This window comes from Triticum urartu, chromosome 4A (genome assembly GCF_056163025.1).
Source record: "Triticum urartu cultivar PI428250 chromosome 4A, HENAU_Tu73, whole genome shotgun sequence".
NCBI lineage: Eukaryota > Viridiplantae > Streptophyta > Magnoliopsida > Poales > Poaceae > Triticum > Triticum urartu.
Window position 1 is genome coordinate 168733500 of NC_141876.1, and position 18254 is coordinate 168751753.

At 43.5% G+C, this 18254-nt stretch overlaps 2 protein-coding genes across 2 annotated transcripts; both read right to left on the reverse strand.

The window, feature by feature from the left end:
• Positions 1-255: 255 nt before the first annotated feature.
• Positions 256-2611, reverse strand: LOC147975266 (uncharacterized). The gene is made up of 2 exons (XM_087519627.1): positions 525-2611; positions 256-433 (listed from the first exon to the last, which is right to left on the reverse strand). The coding sequence occupies exons 1-2, from the start codon at positions 2609-2611 to the stop codon at positions 256-258; spliced, it is 2265 nt and encodes a 754-aa protein (XP_087375753.1).
• Positions 2612-3248: 637 nt separating this feature from the next.
• Positions 3249-6591, reverse strand: LOC147975267 (ethylene-responsive transcription factor 1-like). The gene is made up of 2 exons (XM_087520338.1): positions 6259-6591; positions 3249-3281 (listed from the first exon to the last, which is right to left on the reverse strand). Exons 1-2 carry the CDS (start codon positions 6589-6591, stop codon positions 3249-3251), a joined length of 366 nt encoding a protein of 121 aa, XP_087376464.1.
• Between the last annotated feature and the right edge of the window lie 11663 nt (positions 6592-18254).

Sequence of the window (18254 nt, forward strand, 5' to 3'; positions counted from 1 at the left end):
ATATCAGGAAATGAACAAAGTTACTGATATGATGGATAATGATCGATTTAAGTTACTTCTCGAGCATTTGAGTCATGTCCGCATACTCCTGGGGATCTTTTCGTCTCGAGTCTAAGACGGTTACTAGTCCCTGCTCAAGCTTAATCTCTAGGAGAATATAGTGAAAACTGCGCACGCATGCATAACTCATCAATTACATTACTATAACCTGGACTAATATATAAGGGAAACCGAATATGCACAAGACAGTAACACTCACTTGAAGTTGTAAGGAAAGGGTATTATATCTTTGTTTTCATTTATTACCAACGATCGTAGCAAGTTGGCCTCGGTATCTTCAGCATGATATTCAACCTCAGTTGCATCTATGATATTTGTGTTAATGAACCCAATATCACTAACTTGTCTTTTCTTCAATTCGGCGATCTTCAATCTGCATAATATAGTGAGGATAATTATAAATACATGCAATGAAAGAGCTGGCCTATATAGAGAGACTTAATGACAGAAGTAATACTACTTACAGACAGTAGCAAGTGACCGTTGCTTTATCGAGGGCCCTTTGATTGAAAAACTGGAAGAACTTCTCAAATGGAACATTCAACAGTTCAATTCCAACGAGGTCATGCTCCTCTCTAACTCTCAGCGTCAAAGTATTCCTCCCCACAGACTCGCTGCAGGTTTTCATGTACCAATCATGCAATCTTCGCATCATCGTTGTTAGAGATCTTTCATCTTTGATGAGAGGCTTCCCGTACTCGTATCTGTGTACCACCTTCAAGAAATCATAATGTACATCATCGGGCAAGTAATCTCCAAGATTGCTATAACTGGGCACCATCCTCAGATCATTAGCGACGATGTCGCTAGACACCTTGAGCGGGGGGCACGATTGGTTCGCTTGTTCGCCGAGATGGGCAATTTTTTTCCCAGCTCGTCGTTCTTTTATCCTTTGATCACTGACAGTACTTCCTGATCGCTCCGCTTCGACAAATGTCTTTCCAATAATGCGCTCATAGTTGCCTTTTGGCGGAGACTTTGGTGGTTTTCTCTGGGCAGCCAGAGTGCGCTTCGCTTTCACCGGATCTACCTTCTCCTCCGGAGGTGGATGTTTATTTTCTTTCACCCCTTGAAAGAAGTTCGTCACTTCGGCTCGCGCGATCTTCGCGTTCTCCTCCGTAGTCATCTCGTATAGTAACTTCTCTGGAGTCTTCAGAGAAAGACCGAATCTGTATTGCCTCCCGCCTCTGGCTGTACTGCTAGACACCGGCAGAGCAGACGGAGCGGCTGCGGCTGTCCTCTTTCCTTGCTTACGAGGTGGAGGAGGATTACGACGCGCCGGAGCGGCGGCGGGTCTCTTCTGCCCTTGCTGACGAGGCGGAGAAGGAGGAGACTGGCTGCTCGGGTGCACCGGCACAGGCGGAGAAGGAGGCGGAGTGCCGCCACGCGCCGGAGAAGGAGGCCGAGTGCCCTGATCGTCACTCGCCGGAGGAGGAGGCGATGAAGGAGGCGGAGTGCCCTGACTCGCCGGAGCAGGAGGAGGAGGCGGAGGCGTCCAGCTCGGAAGGTTGATGAGCTCCTTCCGCCATAGGCATGGAGTCTTCAGAGCAGAACCGAGCCGAGTCTCCCCTTCACCGGTAGGGTGGTCAAGCTGGAGGTCCTCATATCCCTCCGTTATTTCATCCACCGTCACCCTTGCATATCCTTCTGGAATCGGACGACAGTGAAAATTTGCACCGGGTTCAGGAGGTCGAACAGAGCCGACAGCCACCTTGACTTTGAAGTTTTGCCATTGCGTCATAAGGTGGCAATGTTGAGACTCCATGATAGCATCCACGGGGTAGCTGGCAGGAGCCGTCAAGACATGCTCCGGCTGAAGCAGCTCGGTGGAAGCCACGCTGCTTATCCGTTGAGATGGCGGGGTAGCTTCAGGGGAAGCTTCGGCAAGTCGTTTGCTGCGATTTGCTTCTCGTTCCTCTATCGCTTGTACCCTTGCATGCACCGCCTGTAGTTGGGTCTGCTGCACTTTTTTCCTCCTCTCCTGGCATTTGTAACCGCCTGCATCCGGAAAACCAGCCTTCCACGGAACGGAGCCTGGCGTGCCTCGTGTCCGTCCAGGGTGCTCAGGATTCCCGAGGGCCATTGTGAGCTCGTCGTTCTCTCTGTCTAGAACGAACGTTCCTTGTTGCGCTGCATCGATATAGTGCTGAAGCCTCTTGACTGGTATTTTCATTTGCTCATCCGTCCAAAGGCACTTCCCTGATACAGGGTCCAAGGTTCCACCAGCCCCGAAGAACCAAGTCCGGCAACGGTCTGGCCAGTTCATTGTCTCTGGTTCGATCCCTTTATCAAGCAGATCATTCTCAGCCTTGGCCCACTTAGGCCGGGCTTTGAGGTAGCCACCTGAACCCGTGCGATGGTGAAGCTTCTTCTTCGCAACATTTTTCTTGTTTGTCGCCGACATCTTCTTATTCTTTTCCGATGTCTTGTGGGCCACAAATGCGGGCCAGTGATCTCTGATCTTCTCATATTTGCCGATGAATTCTGGTGTCTCTTCTTTGTCGACAAACCTTTTCAGCTCATTCTTCCACCTCCTGAATAGGTCTACCATCTTCTTAAGAGCAAAAGACTTGATTAATTGCTCTTTAACTGGCTTCTCCGGATCCTCCTCTGGCGGTAGGGTGAAATTTGACTTCAGCTCAGTCCAAAGATCATCTTCATGCATATCATTGACATAAGACACCTCAGGGTCTTCGTTCTTAGGCTTATACCATTGGTGGATGCTGATCGGGATCTTGTCCCAAACAAGAACCCCGCACTGAGCAGAAAATGCATCTTTTGTCCGGATGGGTTCAATCGGTTGGCCATTGTGCGCGATTGCTGTGATCTCAAACCTTTTATCCGAGCGCAACTTTTTCTTCGGGCCTCGTCTCTTTACCGAAGTTGTGCTCTATCCGGAGGGCTAGAAAAAAGAAGAAAGACGAGAGTTAATTAATATGTGTACATATCAAAACAATGAATGCATCAATTAGCTAGTCAGCATAGGCTTAACTAATATATATACCTGGCCAGACTTGGTTCGGTCACCAGAGCCGTCATCACGGTCTCCTTCTTGCACCGGCATTGGGTCAAAGGAGCCATCATAATCATAGCCTGCTTCTTCACCCTGTCCTTCCAGACCATCGGTGTCGTTAGAAATGAGAAGACGGCATCACTTCCTTGTGTGATTATGTCCTCCAACACCGCTTCTATTGCTTCATCTCAGGGGGTGTCCATAGTTTCTACAAATATTTACAACATGGCAATTATTATTCAAACATGACAGATGGATATATTAGTGGCAAACGTAGAACTAGCTAGCTAATCACAATAAGGAATCATATTAGTGGCGTCGACGCTGCTTCTCTAGGGTTTGGGGTGGCCTTGACAACGCTTCAAGGGTTTGGGGTGGCCTCGAGAGAGTTTGTCGGGTAGGGGCGTGGCAAGAGGGGGTAGGAGACCGATATCGTTTTTTCTAGGGTTTGGGTGTACTCAAGAGTTTTGGTCGAGCAAGAGGGTCGGGGGGTGCTCCCGCGGTATAAGTTATCACAGTCGAGAGGGGGTATATATATCGACCGCCCCTCATGTCGAAGTTATCCGGGAGGGGGTAATATTGACAACGACGACATACATACATGGGAAAATAATGTTATCGGGGAGGGGGTATATCGACCCCCCCCCCACGTGTTGAAGTTATCGGGAGGGGTTTATATCGACAACGACGACATACGTACATGGGAAAATAATATTATCGGGGAGGGGGTATACATACATAGAGTCACGGGCCAGGTGATGTGATTGCTGCTCTGCTCCCCGAAAGGATTAATGCCATCCGCGCTTAAAGCAAACCATACGTTCCTTGGGTCACTTGAAAACTCAGCCCAGTACTTCCCCTCGATTTTTCTCCACTGCGACCCGTTAGCGGGTGCTCTCAACTTCCCGTCTTTCTTACGGTCCTCATTGTGCCATCGCATCAACTTGGTATGCTCTCCGTTTCTGAACAGACGTTTCAACCGTGGTATTATAGGAGCATACTACATCACCTTCGCAGGAACCCTCTTCCTGGGGGGCTCGCCATCAACATCATCAGGGTCATCTCGTCAGATCTTATACCGCAATGCACCGCATGCCGGGCATGCGTTCAGATCCTTGTACGCATCGCGGTAGAGGATGCAGTCATTAGGGCATGCATGTATCTTCTGCACCTCCAATCCTAGAGGGCATACGACCTTCTTTGTTGCGTATGTACTGCTGGGCAATTTGTTATCCTTTGGAAGCTTCTTCTTTAATATTTTCAGTAGCTTCTCAAATCCTTTGTCAGGCATAGCATTCTCTGCCTTCCACTGCAGCAATTCCAGTATGGTACCGAGCTTTGTGTTGCGATCTTCGCAATTGGTGTACAACCCTTTTTTGTGATCCTCTAACATGTGATCGAACTTCAGCTTCTCCTTTTGACTTTCGCATTGAGTCCTTGCATCGACAATGACCCGGTGGAGATCATCATCATCGGGCACATCGTCTGGTTCCTCTTGATCTTCAGCAGCTTCACCCGTTGCAGCATCATTGGGCACATCATGTGGTTCCTCTTGATCTTCAGCAGCTTCCCCCGTTGCAGCATCATCGTATTCAGGGGCCACATAGTTGTCATCGTCCTCTTCTTCTTCGCCGTCTTCCATCATAACCCCTATTTCTCTATGCCTCGTCCAAACATTATAGTGTGGCATGAAACCCTTGTAAAGCAGGTGGGTGTGGAGGATTTTCCGGTCAGAGTAAGACTTCGTATTCCCACATTTAGGGCATGGACAACACATAAAACCATTTTGCTTGTTTGCCTCAGCCACTTCGAGAAAATGATGCACGCCCTTAATGTACTCGGAGGTGTGTCTGTCACCGTACATCCATTGCCGGTTCATCTGCGTGCATTATATATAATTAAGTGTGTCAAAAACCATTACAGAACATCATGAATAGATAATTAAGTGACCAAATTAATAGAAGTTCATCATCACATTAAAACCAAAGTACATACATAGTTCTCATCTAACAACATATAGCTCTCCAGAGCATCTAATTAATTAAACCATACATTGAAACTATGTAAAACATTTCAATGCGAAAACAAATGTGATCATAATCGCAACCAAGGTAACAATTGATCCAACGGCATAATGATACCAAGCCTTGGTATGAATGGCATATTTTCTAATCTTTCTAATCTTCAAGCGCATTGCATCCATCTTGATCTTGTGATCATCGATGACATCCGCAACATGCAACTCCAATATCATCTTCTCCTCCTCAATTTTTTTTATTTTTTCCTTCAAGAAATTGTTTTCTTCTTCAACTAAATTTAACCTCTCGACAATAGGGTCGGTTGGAATTTCCGGTTCACATACCTCCTAGATAAATAAAATCTATGTCACGTTGGTCGGCATAATTTTCATAAACAATAAATGAACCAATATAGTTATAAAAATAATATATACCACATCTGAATCATAGACAGGACGAGGGCCGACGGGGACGGATACCAAAACCATAGCACTATATAATAACAGGCATTAAAATAGTAAGAAAATTAGACAAGTATCATCTAAAGTAAGAATTTTTTTCTTTCAGAAAGAAGATAAGAACAAGAGGCTCACCACGGTGGTGCCGGCGACGAGATCGGCGTGGACGATCGACGGCGGTGAAGACGGGAATGGGACGTGACGGGCCGCTAAACCTAGAAAAATCTCGAGGAAAATGGAGTTTTGAGGTCGAGCTTCGAGAGGAGAAAGCTTAACTAGTGTGGCTCGGGCATTTCATCGAACACCTCATGTGCATAGGAGGTGAGCTAGAGCACCACAAAGCCCTCCCCTCGCCGGCCAGAGAAAAACAGAGCACTCACTGGAGTGCTCTGCTCGCGGGCGAGGGGTATATATAGGCACCTCATTGGTCCCGGTTCGTGGCATGAACCGGGACTAAAGGGCAGCCTGTGGTCCCGGTTCAAGCCACCAATCGGGACCAATGGTGGTGGGCCAGGAGCCAGGCCCATTGGTGCCGGTTCGTCCCACCAACCGAGACCAAAAGGTCCAGACGAACCGGGACCAATGGCCCACGTGGCCCGATCAGCCCCCTAGGCTCACGAACCGGGACCAATGCCCCCATGGGTCCCGGTTCTGGACTGAACCGGGACTAATGGGCTGACCCGGCCTGATCCAAAGCCCCCTTTTCTACTAGTGATTGATGCTCGTTGATGACGTCTTGTGGGAAGCATTGGCGCCACAGCGCCATGGCTTCCTCGTCCGTCTCGACAAGGCTGAGACGGTGCTCCCGCCTCCGGTTCTCGCGGCGATCCTCGTTGGTGATACGCCGCGGGGGAGGCGCCAACTCCTGCGCCCGCTCCCGCGTCGGCACGTCCGGGAAGTTCATGTGCCAATGGGACCGCCGGAGGCGCCACGCCGCCACGTCGTATGCACGGGCGGCCTTGTGGGGGGTGTCAAAGGTGTCGAGGCCGAGGCGCACGTCGCCTGACTGAATCTCGACGGAGAAGGTGCCGGACGGGCGCATGCGGACATGCAACACTTTGTTTATTAGCTTGTAGACTCATCTTATCTTGGTATGTGTGATGTTAAGTAACTAGCTTAAATCATCTATCTCCTCATTAAATTATTGCCACATAAGCAAATTTGTTGAGTTGGACCTTATGGTACTACTGAAGTTACTCCCACTATGGGCAGTCTATAAGCCACCTCCCACAACATAACTAGGGGGCATTCTTCCACCTCTCTCTCCCCCCACCCTCTCTCTCTCAAACTCTCACATACTCCTTGTAAGGCTGGTCATAGTGGGAGTAACTTAGCTAGTAACGTAACGCAGCCAAAAATAAGTTTGCTTATGTGGCATGTAGTTAATGAGGAGGGAGGTGTTTGGAGTACTAACATAATATGTACCATCACATAACACTTCTGAAGTCAAAATGAGTCTACAAGCTAATAAATACAACGACCTATGACGCTACCTCCATGTCATTCTCCACTACGGATGACACTAGTCTATGTTACTCCCCACTATGGCTAGCCTCACCCATGTTCATACGCAGATCAAGGAAAAATTCTCCGGAGTACGAGACATAGGGTAGATGTCTTCACCGCGAGAGGCCCGAACTCGTTAGAAATACTTGTGTCACATGTTTCATCCGGGTAGATCACGCTACTTTATCCTACCCATCTTCTATTGTCGAAATCATTCCCACGACAAGACGTGCGAGTCACACCTACTCGGCAAGATAAGACATCTTTCCCAAAGACCAGCGAGAGCCGAGAGGGCGCCCGACTTAATCAAACTCGTATGTACTGGTGATTAGCTCATGTTGACTACGTTCGTGTCCTTTGTGCAAAGCGCTCATCGCTTCCATCGATTGATGGCCCGGTGAAGTGTTCAGATCGCGAACTGCCCCCATCGTCGCGAGAAGGATGTGGTCCAAACAATGTTCGCGGGTCATATAAACAATTGATATATCTTGGACCAGTCATCCTTGCACACTATTATTTTGTCTTATCTGATTCATCACAGAGTTTCGAGCTCCTTATAAGATGTGATCGCAGGGCTCCTCTTCCTTTGAGCAATTCCTTTGACAGTGAGAATTTTTTTACATCGAAGTACTCTTTATGCAATGTATCACCATATTATCTTTTACTAGAGTATCAACAATCTCTACGGGTGGATCTTCCATCCACCCCACACACACCTTACTTCTAACTAGTTTGGCTAAATCATTGGCAACACAACTAGTCTCTCTAAGAGCATGCTCAAGAACAATATGTGATAAATCACACGTAAACTTATATATATATATATATATATCTTCAAAAACTGCCGCTGATAGACCTAAAGAGTGACATCCATTCTTCATTGTCTCTATTAGCATGATGTTGTCGAAGTTCACCTCTATGTGCTGACACCCGACTGTAGTTTCCAGACTGAGACCAAACCTTAAGACCAATGCCTTGGCAAAAAGCGCATATCCGCACCAATCGACTTCGCTGTTTCATGTCGTGATGAATCTACCATTCGAGTCTCTGATGACAGCGCCATATGAACCCTTGAGTAAGTCTAGTCAAAATCCCCATCCATGTTTAGCTTAACATAGTTCCTCCTTGGTCTTTGCCGGCCATGTCGCTTGGTCGTCACCTTTGCATCATTCGGCCACTTTGGCATCGCGTCCCAGCCATGCCCGACGGGTGGCGCATCATTTGTGGCCTTCATTGAAAAGATAATCACGATGACACGTGTACGTGCAAATATGCAAAGAAAAATATCCGCTGGATTATATACCTTATTCTTTGTATTCCTTGTAAGTCTAATTGACCGTTCTCCAATGTTAAAGTCCAATTCAAATGACGACGAAGCCAATCTGCTTTGACCGTAGATGTATCTAGTGCTGTGAGTTCTGTTTCCATTGTTGACCTTGTTAAGATGGTCTGCTTGCATTGTTACACAAAATAGAGAGGTAATCCTCCCTGGTCGTTTGTTTATTCCAACGGAAGCTCAGTTACACTAAAATTTTGCTATGCAACTCATCAATGACAAAGGGGACAAAGTATATGTTAAGCAGTGCTGGTACGAGGCGAAAAAACTATTTACCTGCTCATCCTCGCTTGAAGAGAAGTGGCCTGGACATGATGGTACGAGGCGAATAACTATTTAAAAGATCAAGAACACTTTCCTAAAGCTTTCCCCTTTCTTACGTAATGTTTAAGATAGACCTTATTCTCTGTATTTCTTATAAGTCGAATTGAGCCCAGTTAATGCTTGAACAAATCATGAGTTACTATTGTGATTGGTGGCTTTCAAGGAAATTAATAGGTCACAAAGTTTTTTCCTCACTTGAAAAGAAGTGGCATGGACACGACATTACGAGGCGAATGAACTGTTTATAAGATCAAGAACACTCTCCTGAAGCTTTTCCACTTCTAACATAGTTTTGCACATATACCTTATCCTTCGTATGCCTTGCAAGTCTAATTGATCCCAATTCAGGCTTGAATAGTGCATGGGGTTCCTGCCCTCTTCGTATTTTTAACCGCTGTCTAGTGATCCACTCCAGGAAATGAAGGGTCAAAGTATCATAAAGCATACATGCCATACGATAGGTGGGACTAGATCAATTTCATATCGTACAAGAAGTCACCCGGATGTCAAATAACTACCATATACTCAAATGGCATCTATGTCAGCATTACTCGTTCAACATTACTCAACTATTCGGATGACCATCAATCACTCTGACGTATAACATACTCGGGTATGTGAAAGCCAACGACCACGGATGTCACTTCAACCATCACCATCAGTGAGTGGAGCATCATCTTCTAGTGGGTTACATTAATTCCTCCACTAGTATCATATGATGTGAAGGGGTGGCACTCTACGACTATCCATAGTGGGGAGTAACTTAGACTAGTAGCATGTATATGTTACTACGGGCCTGTTTGGTTCCCAACCTAAGGTTCCCATGCCTAACCTTAGTCATGCCATGACATCTTAGGCATGTGTTTCATTCATTGTCACACTTGTGGCTTGCCACACTTTTCTAGTTATATGGTCCACATGTCATAGGCTCATTTTTTTGGCCAAATCTTATCACACCTGTGGTGGCCATTTTGTTAGCCACACCTTGCCTAGGCTTAGTTGCGGCAAAGTTAGTCATGAACCAAACAAGCCCTACCTTTATATAGGGGAGTAACAGATGTGTGGTGTCATGCAACACTTTGTTTATTAGCTTGTAGACTCATCTTGTGTTGGTATGTGTGATGTTAAGTAACCAGCTCAAATTGTCTATCTCCTCATTAAATTATTGCCACTCAGTTGGACCTTATGGTACTACTAAAGTTTCTCCCACTATAGGCAGTCTATAAGCCACCTCCCACAACATAAGTAGGGGGCATTCTTCCACCTCCCTCTCCCCCACCCTCTCTCTCAAACTCTCACATACTCCTTGTAGGGTTGGTCATAGTGGGAGTAACTTAGCTAGTAACCTAACGCATCCCAAAATTAGTCTGCTAATGTCGCATGTAGTTAATGAGGAGAGAGGTGTTTGGAGTGTTGGGGAACGTAGCATGCAATTTCAAAAAAAAATCCTACGCTCACGCAAGATCTATCTAGAGATGCATAGCAACAAGAGCGGGAGAGTATGTCCACGTACCCTCGTAGACCGAAAGAGGAAGTGTTTGACAAAGCGATTGATATAGTCGAACTTCTTCTCGTTCCGACCGATCAAGCAACGAATGTACGACACCTCCGAGTTCTGCACACGTTCAGCTCGATAATGTCCCTCGAACTCTTGATCCAGCAAAGTGTCGAGGGAGAGTTTCATCAGCATGACGGCATGGTGATACGTCTCCGTCGTATCTATAATTTTTTATTGTTCCATGCCAATATTCTACAACTTTCATATACTTTTGGCAACTTTTTATACTATTTCTGGGATCTAACATATTGATCCAGTGCCCAGTGTCAGTTCCTGTTTCTTGCATGTTTTTGTTTCACGGAATATCCATATCAAACGGAGTCCAAACGGGATAAAACGGATGGAGATTATTTTTGGAATATTCAGAGAATATGGGAAGAAAAAATCCACACGAGACGGTGCCCGAGGGAGGCACGAGGCAGGGGGCGTGCCCCACCCCCTGGTCGCGCCCCTGACCCTCGTGCGCTCCCCGTAAGGTGGTTGATGCCCTTCTTCGGCTGCAAGAAAGCTAATTTTTAGAAGAAAAAATCACAGTGAAGATTTTAGTCCAATCGGAGTTACGGATCTCCATATATATACGAAACAGTGAAAGGGCAGTAGACGAGAACGCAGAAACAGAGAGAGACAGAGAGACAGATCCAATCTCGGAGGGGCTCTCGCCCCTCCCACGCCATGGAGGCCAAGGACCAGAGGGGAAACCCTTCTCCCATCTAGGGAGGAGGTCAAGGAAGAATAAGACGAAGGGGCCCCCTCTCCCCTTCTCTTCCGGTGGCGCCGGAACGCTGCTGTGGCCATCATCATCACCGCAATCTTCACCAACTACTTCACCGCCATCATCACCAATTCTTCCCCCCTCTATGCAGTGTTGTAACCTCTCTCTTACCTGCTGTAATCTCTACTTAAACATGGTGCTCAACGCTATATATTTTTTCCCAATGATGTATGGCTATCCTATGATGTTTGAGTAGATCCGTTTTGCCCTATGGGTTATTTGATGATCAAGATTGGTTTGAGTTGCATGTTTTATTATTGGTGCTGTCCTATGGTGCTCTCCATGTCGCGCAAGCGTGAGGGATCCCTGCTGTAGGGTTTGCAATATGTTCATGATTTGCTTATGGTGGGTGGCGTGAGTGACAGAAGCACAGACCCGAGTAAGTAGGTTGTTTGTGTATGGGATAAAGAGGACTTGATGCTTTAATGATATTGTTGGGTTTTACCTTAATGATATTTAGTAGTTGCGGATGCTTGCTAGAGTTCCAATCATAAGTGCATATGATCCAAGTAGAGAAAGTATGTTAGCTTATGCCTCTCCCTCAAATAAAATTGCAATAATGATTTCCGGTCTAGTTATCGATTGCCTAGGGACAAATAACTTTCTCGTGACAAAAAGCTCTTTACTAAAACTAACTTAGTTGTGTCTTTATCTAAACAGCCCCTACTTTTTATTTACGCGCTCTTTATTATCTTGCAAACCTACCCAAAAACACCTACAAAGTACTTCTAGTTTCATACTTATTCTAGGTAAAGCGACGTTAAGCGTGTGTAGAGTTGTATTGGTGGTCGATAGAACTTGAGGGAATATTTGTTCTAACTTTAGCTCCTCGTTGGGTTCGACGCTCTTACTTATCGAAATAGGCTACAATTGATCCCCTATACTTGTGGGTTATCAAGACCTTTTTCTGGCGCCATTGCCAGGGAGTCATAGCGTGGGGCGAATATTTTCGTGTGTGCTTGTTTGCTTTATCACTAAGTAATTTTTATTTGTTGTTCTTAGTTTTTCTTTATCTTTAGTTATGGATATGGAACACGAAATACAAAAAAAATTAGGTGTACTTGCTACTCATGGAGATGGGGAACTTCCTAAAACCCTCGATGATCATTATGTGAAAAATATTATGTACCACTTTGATAATCCTGAGAAAACCTCATTCAATTATGTAATGGGTGACACATTGGACCAACGTGAATACTTTAGGGATTATCGCTTGACTCAAAAAGGGAAACTATTATGGGATCAAATTTATATGTTGAAGTGGTCTAGGCAACTATGCTTGAGATATGATTATACTTGTTGCTCTAGGATGAAGTCTCCACACCTTCCCTTCTCATGCAAATTTAATGATAATGAAACCTTGGCTTCTTATGCTAATGGTATATATGATTACTATGATGTGGAAAAAATAGAAGAATTTGTTGCTTTTAAGGGTGCTTATGAAATTGAATATTTGTTTGAAAAGTATAAAGCTTTTGATGATGATGTTTATAGGCCTAATTTTTTTTGCTATATTGAAATATTGCTATGAGAATTATGAATATAATTCCGATATTGATGCTTTTATTGAGAAAGTCTCTGCTGTCCAAGAAGAGACTAATATTTTGCAGGAGTCTATGGAAGAAGAAATTGATGAAACTGTGAGCTCATTGGATGAAAAAGATGATGAGGAGAGCGAAGAACAAAAGGAGGAAGAGCGGATTAGCTACCCGTGCCCACCTTATAATGAGAGTAACTCTTCAACTCATACATTGTTTAATTTCCCTTCGTGCTTACCGAAGGATGATTGCTACGATGATTGTTATGATCCTGTTGATTATCTTGAAATATCCCTTTTTGATGATGCTTGCTATGCTTGTGGCCAAGATGCCAATATGAATTATGCTTATGGAGATGAACTTGCTATAGTTCCTTATATCAAACATGAAATTTTTGCTATTGTACCCACACATGATAGTCCTATTATCATTTTGAACTCTCCCAACTACACTATATCGGAGAAGTTTGCACTTATTAAGGATTATATTGATGGGTTGCGTTTTACTATTACACATGATGATTTTGATAGATATAATATGCATGTTCTTACTTCTCCTACTTGCAATTATTATGAGAGAGGAACTATATCTCCACCTCTCTTTGTTTCCAACATGGTAAAATTGCAAGAAACTATTTATACTATGCATTGGCCTTTACTATGTGTGCATGAATTGTTCTTTTATGACATGCTGATGCATAGGAAGAGAGTTATACTTCTTCATTGCTTGATATATGTTGCTTTGTGCTCACTACTAAATTCTAAATCATTGTTAATTAAAATTGGATTTGATATACCTTGGGATCCGGGTGGATCCATTACTTGAGCACTATATGCCTAGCTTAATGTCTTTAAAGAAAGCGCTGCCAGGGAGACAACCTGGAAGTTTTAGAGAGTCATTTATTTCTGTTGAGTTCTTTTATATAGTTTAAAAACAAAAAAATAGAGGGGAACCCGAAACTTTTCAAAAAGAAAAGCGAAAGTGAGAAAGACGAGCATTGTTGAAGTGGGAGCTAGCCTTGAACTTTGTTCATGCCCATGGAAACATTGTGAATCTTAATTACAGAAACTTTTCAACAAAAATAATTAACCCCTTGTACAATTCCATTGTATTATAAAAATAATGTGCCAAGGTTTGCCTTTAGGATGTTTACAATGCTTGTTGGTTTGTACGGTGCAGGACAGAAACTTTGGCTGTAGTGTGAGATTTTACATTTTTTTACTGGAACGTCAAATGGTTCTGATTCTTTTTGCACTATATTTCTACACAAAGTTTTTATTTTCCCTAATTTTGGCAGAATTTTTCAAGTATCAGAAGTATGGTGAATGTTCAGATTATTACAGACTGTTCTATTTTAGACAGATTCTGTTTTTGATGCATAGTTTGCTTGTTTTGATGAAACTATTGATTTATATCAGTGGATTAAGCCATGAAAAAGTTATATTACAGTAGACACAATGCCAAAACAAAATATGAATTGGTTTGCAACAGTACTTAGAGTAGTGGTTTGCTTTATTATACTAACGGATCTTACCGAGTTTTCTGTTGAAGTTTTGTGTGGATGAAGTGTTCGATGATCGAGAAGGTCTCGATGTGAGAAGAAGGAAGAGAGGCTAGAGCTCAAGCTTGGGGATGCCCGAGGCACCCCAAGTAAATATTCAAGGAGACTCAAGCATCTCGGCTTTGGGATGCCCCGGAAGGCATCCCCTCTTTCTTCAACAAGTATCGATATGTTTTCGGATTCATTTCATTCATGCGATATGTGCAAATCTTGGAGCGTCTTTTGAATTTAGTTTTCATTATTCTTTTATGCACCATGCTGGTATGATATAGTCCTTGGTTGATTTATAGAATGCTCTTTGCACTTCACTTATATTCTTTGAGTATGGCTTTATAGAATGCTTCATGTGCTTCACTTATATCATTTGACGTTTGGATTGCCTGTTTCTCTTCACATAGAAAACCGCCATTCGTAGAATGCTCTTTTGCTTCACTTATATTTGTTAGAGTGTGGGAATATCTTTTTTAGAAATAATTAAACTCTCTTGCTTCACTTATATCTATTTAGAGAGATGACATGAACTGGTCATTCACATGGTTAGTCATAAAATCCTACATAAACTTGTAGATCGCTAAATATGATATGTTTGATTCCTTGCAATGGTTTTGCGATATAAAGATGGTGATATTAGAGTCATGCCAGTGGGTAGTTGTGGATTAGTACAAATATTTGTGTTGAGGTTTGTGATTCCCGTAGCATGCACGTATGGTGAACCATTTTGTGATGAAGTCGGAGCATGATTTATTTATTGATTGTCTTCCTTATGAGTGGTGGTCGGGGACGAGCGATGGTCTTTTCATACCAATCTATCCCCTAGGAGCATGCGTGTAGTACTTTGTTTTGATGACTAATAGATTTTTGCAATAAGTATGTGAGTTCTTTATGACTAATGTTGAGTCCATGGATTATACGCACTCTCACCCTTCCATCATTGCTAGCATCTTCGGTACTGTGCATTGCCCTTTCTCACCTCGAGAGTTGGTGCAAACTTCGGCGGTGCATCCAAACCCCATGATATGATACGCTCTGTCACACATAAGCCTCATTATATCTTCCTCAAAACAGCCACCATACCTACCTATCATGGCATTTCCATAGCCATTCCGAGATATATTGCCATGCAACTTCCATCATCATCATATACATGACTCGAGCATTCATTGTCATATTGCTTTGCATGATTGTAAGATAGCTAGCATGATATTTTCATGGCTTGTCTGTTTTTTGATATCTTGCTACCCTAGATCATTGCACATCCCGGTACACCGCCGGAGGCATTCATATAGAGTCATATCTTTGTTCCAGATATCGAGTTGTAATATTGAGTTGTATGTAAATAAAAGTGCGATGATCATCATTATTAGAGCATTGCCAAGTGACGAAAGGATGATGGAGACTATGATTCCCCCACAAGTCGGGATGAGACTCCGGACTTTACAAAAAAATAAAAGAGGCCAAAGAAGCCCAAATAAAAAAATAGGCCAAAGAAGCCCACCAAATAATAATAATAATAATAATAATAATAAAATGAGAGAAAAAGAGAGAAGGGCAATGTTACTATCCTTTTACCACACTTGTGCTTCAGAGTAGCACCATGATCCTTCATATAGAGAGTCTGTTGAGTTATCACTTTCATATACTAGTGGGAATTTTCATTATAGAACTTGGCTTGTATATTCCGATGATGGGCTTCCTCAAATGCCCGAGGTCTTCATGAGCAAGCAAGTTGGATACACACCCACTTAGTTTCCAGTTTGAGCTTTCATACACTTATAGCTCTAGTGCACCCGTTGCATGGCAATCCCTACTCAGTCACATTGATATCTATTAATGGGCATCTCCATAGCCCGTTGATATGCCAAGTTGATGTGAGAATATCTTCTCCTTTTTTGTCTTCTCCACAACCACCATTCTATTCCACCTATAGTGTTATGTCCATGGCTCACGCTCATGTATTGCGTGAAGATTGAAAAGGTTTAAGAACATCAAAAGTATGAAACAATAGCTTGGCTTGTCATCAGGGTTGTGCATGATTTTAATATTTTGTGTGGTGAAGATGGAGCATAGCCAGACTATATGATTTTGTAGGGATAACTTTCTTCGGCCATGTTATTTTGAAAAGACATGATTGCTTTATTAGTAGGCTTGAAGTATTATTGTTTTTATGTCAAATGATAGACTATTGCTTTGAATCACTCATGTCTTAATATTCATGCCATGATTAGATACATGATCAAGATTATGCTAGGTAGCATTCCACATCAAAAATTATCTTTTTTATCATTTACCTACTCGAGGACGAGCAGGAATTACAATGTAGGCTATAACATCAGGAATCCTCCCCCTCTCACATAGAAAAAAGATATCCTCAATAGCTTCAACTTGAATTTCATTAATCATGCATCGTTAGTATGCACCGTAAAACATTATTAGCACGCGCTACAGATTAACATCAATAGCAGGTTGGGGTTTCCAGCATTAACATCAGCACCCGGACAAATGGATCAAGTAGAGCAAATGATAGCAGGCTGGTGTTTGGCGTAGTTTAAGATCATGAACCTTGCTTATAAAAGTTTGTACACATTCAATATTCCAAGGTTCAAGAAAAGTGAAAGATGGCGGGTTAGGGTTTCCAATAAGTGACTACATACTATGAAAAATGAGTGAATCTACACTGTAAAATATGTCTATATACATGTGTATGTAGACCATAGAGGAATCTATGAAAATACTTATATTTAGGAACGGAGGGAGTATAATAAAGACTAGTACTTCACCCGCTTTCATGTGCCTCGTTGGATCTTTCTAGGACTAGAGGCAGAGAAGGATCAACCACAACTGATGATGCTTCCTCACAGCCAAGCTTATCAAAGATTATGATGCGAAACATGGAGTTTCCATTGCATGTGAATAGTAAGGAATCACCAATCTTTAGATGGAATTTTTCAACAAATTGGCCCCAGCCCAGAATTAACTTGGATTGCGGGCTACATGAGTTAAATAGAGGAGGTCACAAAAAGCCTAGGGTTTCCGCTGCCTCCGGCCGTGTAGCCACCATGCTGCCTCGTCTCCTGTCGATCCCGGCAAGAGGGCTTTATTTTTTGGTAGGGTTCATGTCCTACTCAGAAAGACAAGGCGATGGCGGCTCCCTGAAGATCCCCGCCATCTAGCATCATCGGAGGATGTGTGTAGTTGATGTCTTCGATGGATATCGTAGGATTCGGTCGGTGTTTGTCTTTAGTGGATCGATTTGGATTCACTCTTTCTTTGTCTATGTCAGTGTGTCTACAAGTTGGATTCTTCCGATTTACGCTTTTCTTTATCGACGGCAGTTGTTGTTCCAGTGGTTGTAGTCGATGCTAGATGGTCTATGGACCTGGATATATATTTAAATTAGCAAGATGCACATGCATTGCATGGAACATCAAGGTGCATTTTTTTACAAAACATGTTTTGTGATTGAACCATGCGGGAGTAATCCCATGTGTAAAAACCATTGTTGAGGAAATCGTTAACTGGCAGCTGCTCGGTTGGCTGGAGAGTGGGTGATTAATAGGCTAATCGACAAGTTAATTGGCCCTTTAATCAATTAATCGGACGATTTATTGGTTTATCGGCTACTCGGTGACCCTTCGAGTATGGATTAATCGGCAAGTTAACTGGTTAATCAGACGAATTCTTGAACAGGGACTAAAAACTAATGATATGTTGAGAAAGAGACGAGATAAGGTGAGGAGGAGACATGGGGATGGACGACGCTGGCAGCGGCAACCATGCCAGATTGTTCCAGAGGCTTCATTTTTTTATTGCACGACAATGAGGTTGTGGGAGATAAGGATGAACGAGGGGAGGCCTTATCTACAAATGTGAAGAGAGGTGCGAGTATCTTTTTTGCAAAATTACCATAGTTTGCTTTATATCCATCTGTTTGAAGTGTTTCGGCATCACTGGAAGGGTTTCAGATGTTTCCAGATATGCTTTGGTCCGAGGACAATTTGGATGGGCTAAGGGGCAAGGCCCACGAGGCTTTAGGTTGGTGCAGAAGGTTGTTTTGTGAAGGTCAAGGACCAGAAGGCATCTGGCCCTATGCCAGAAGCCAAGGACCATGGC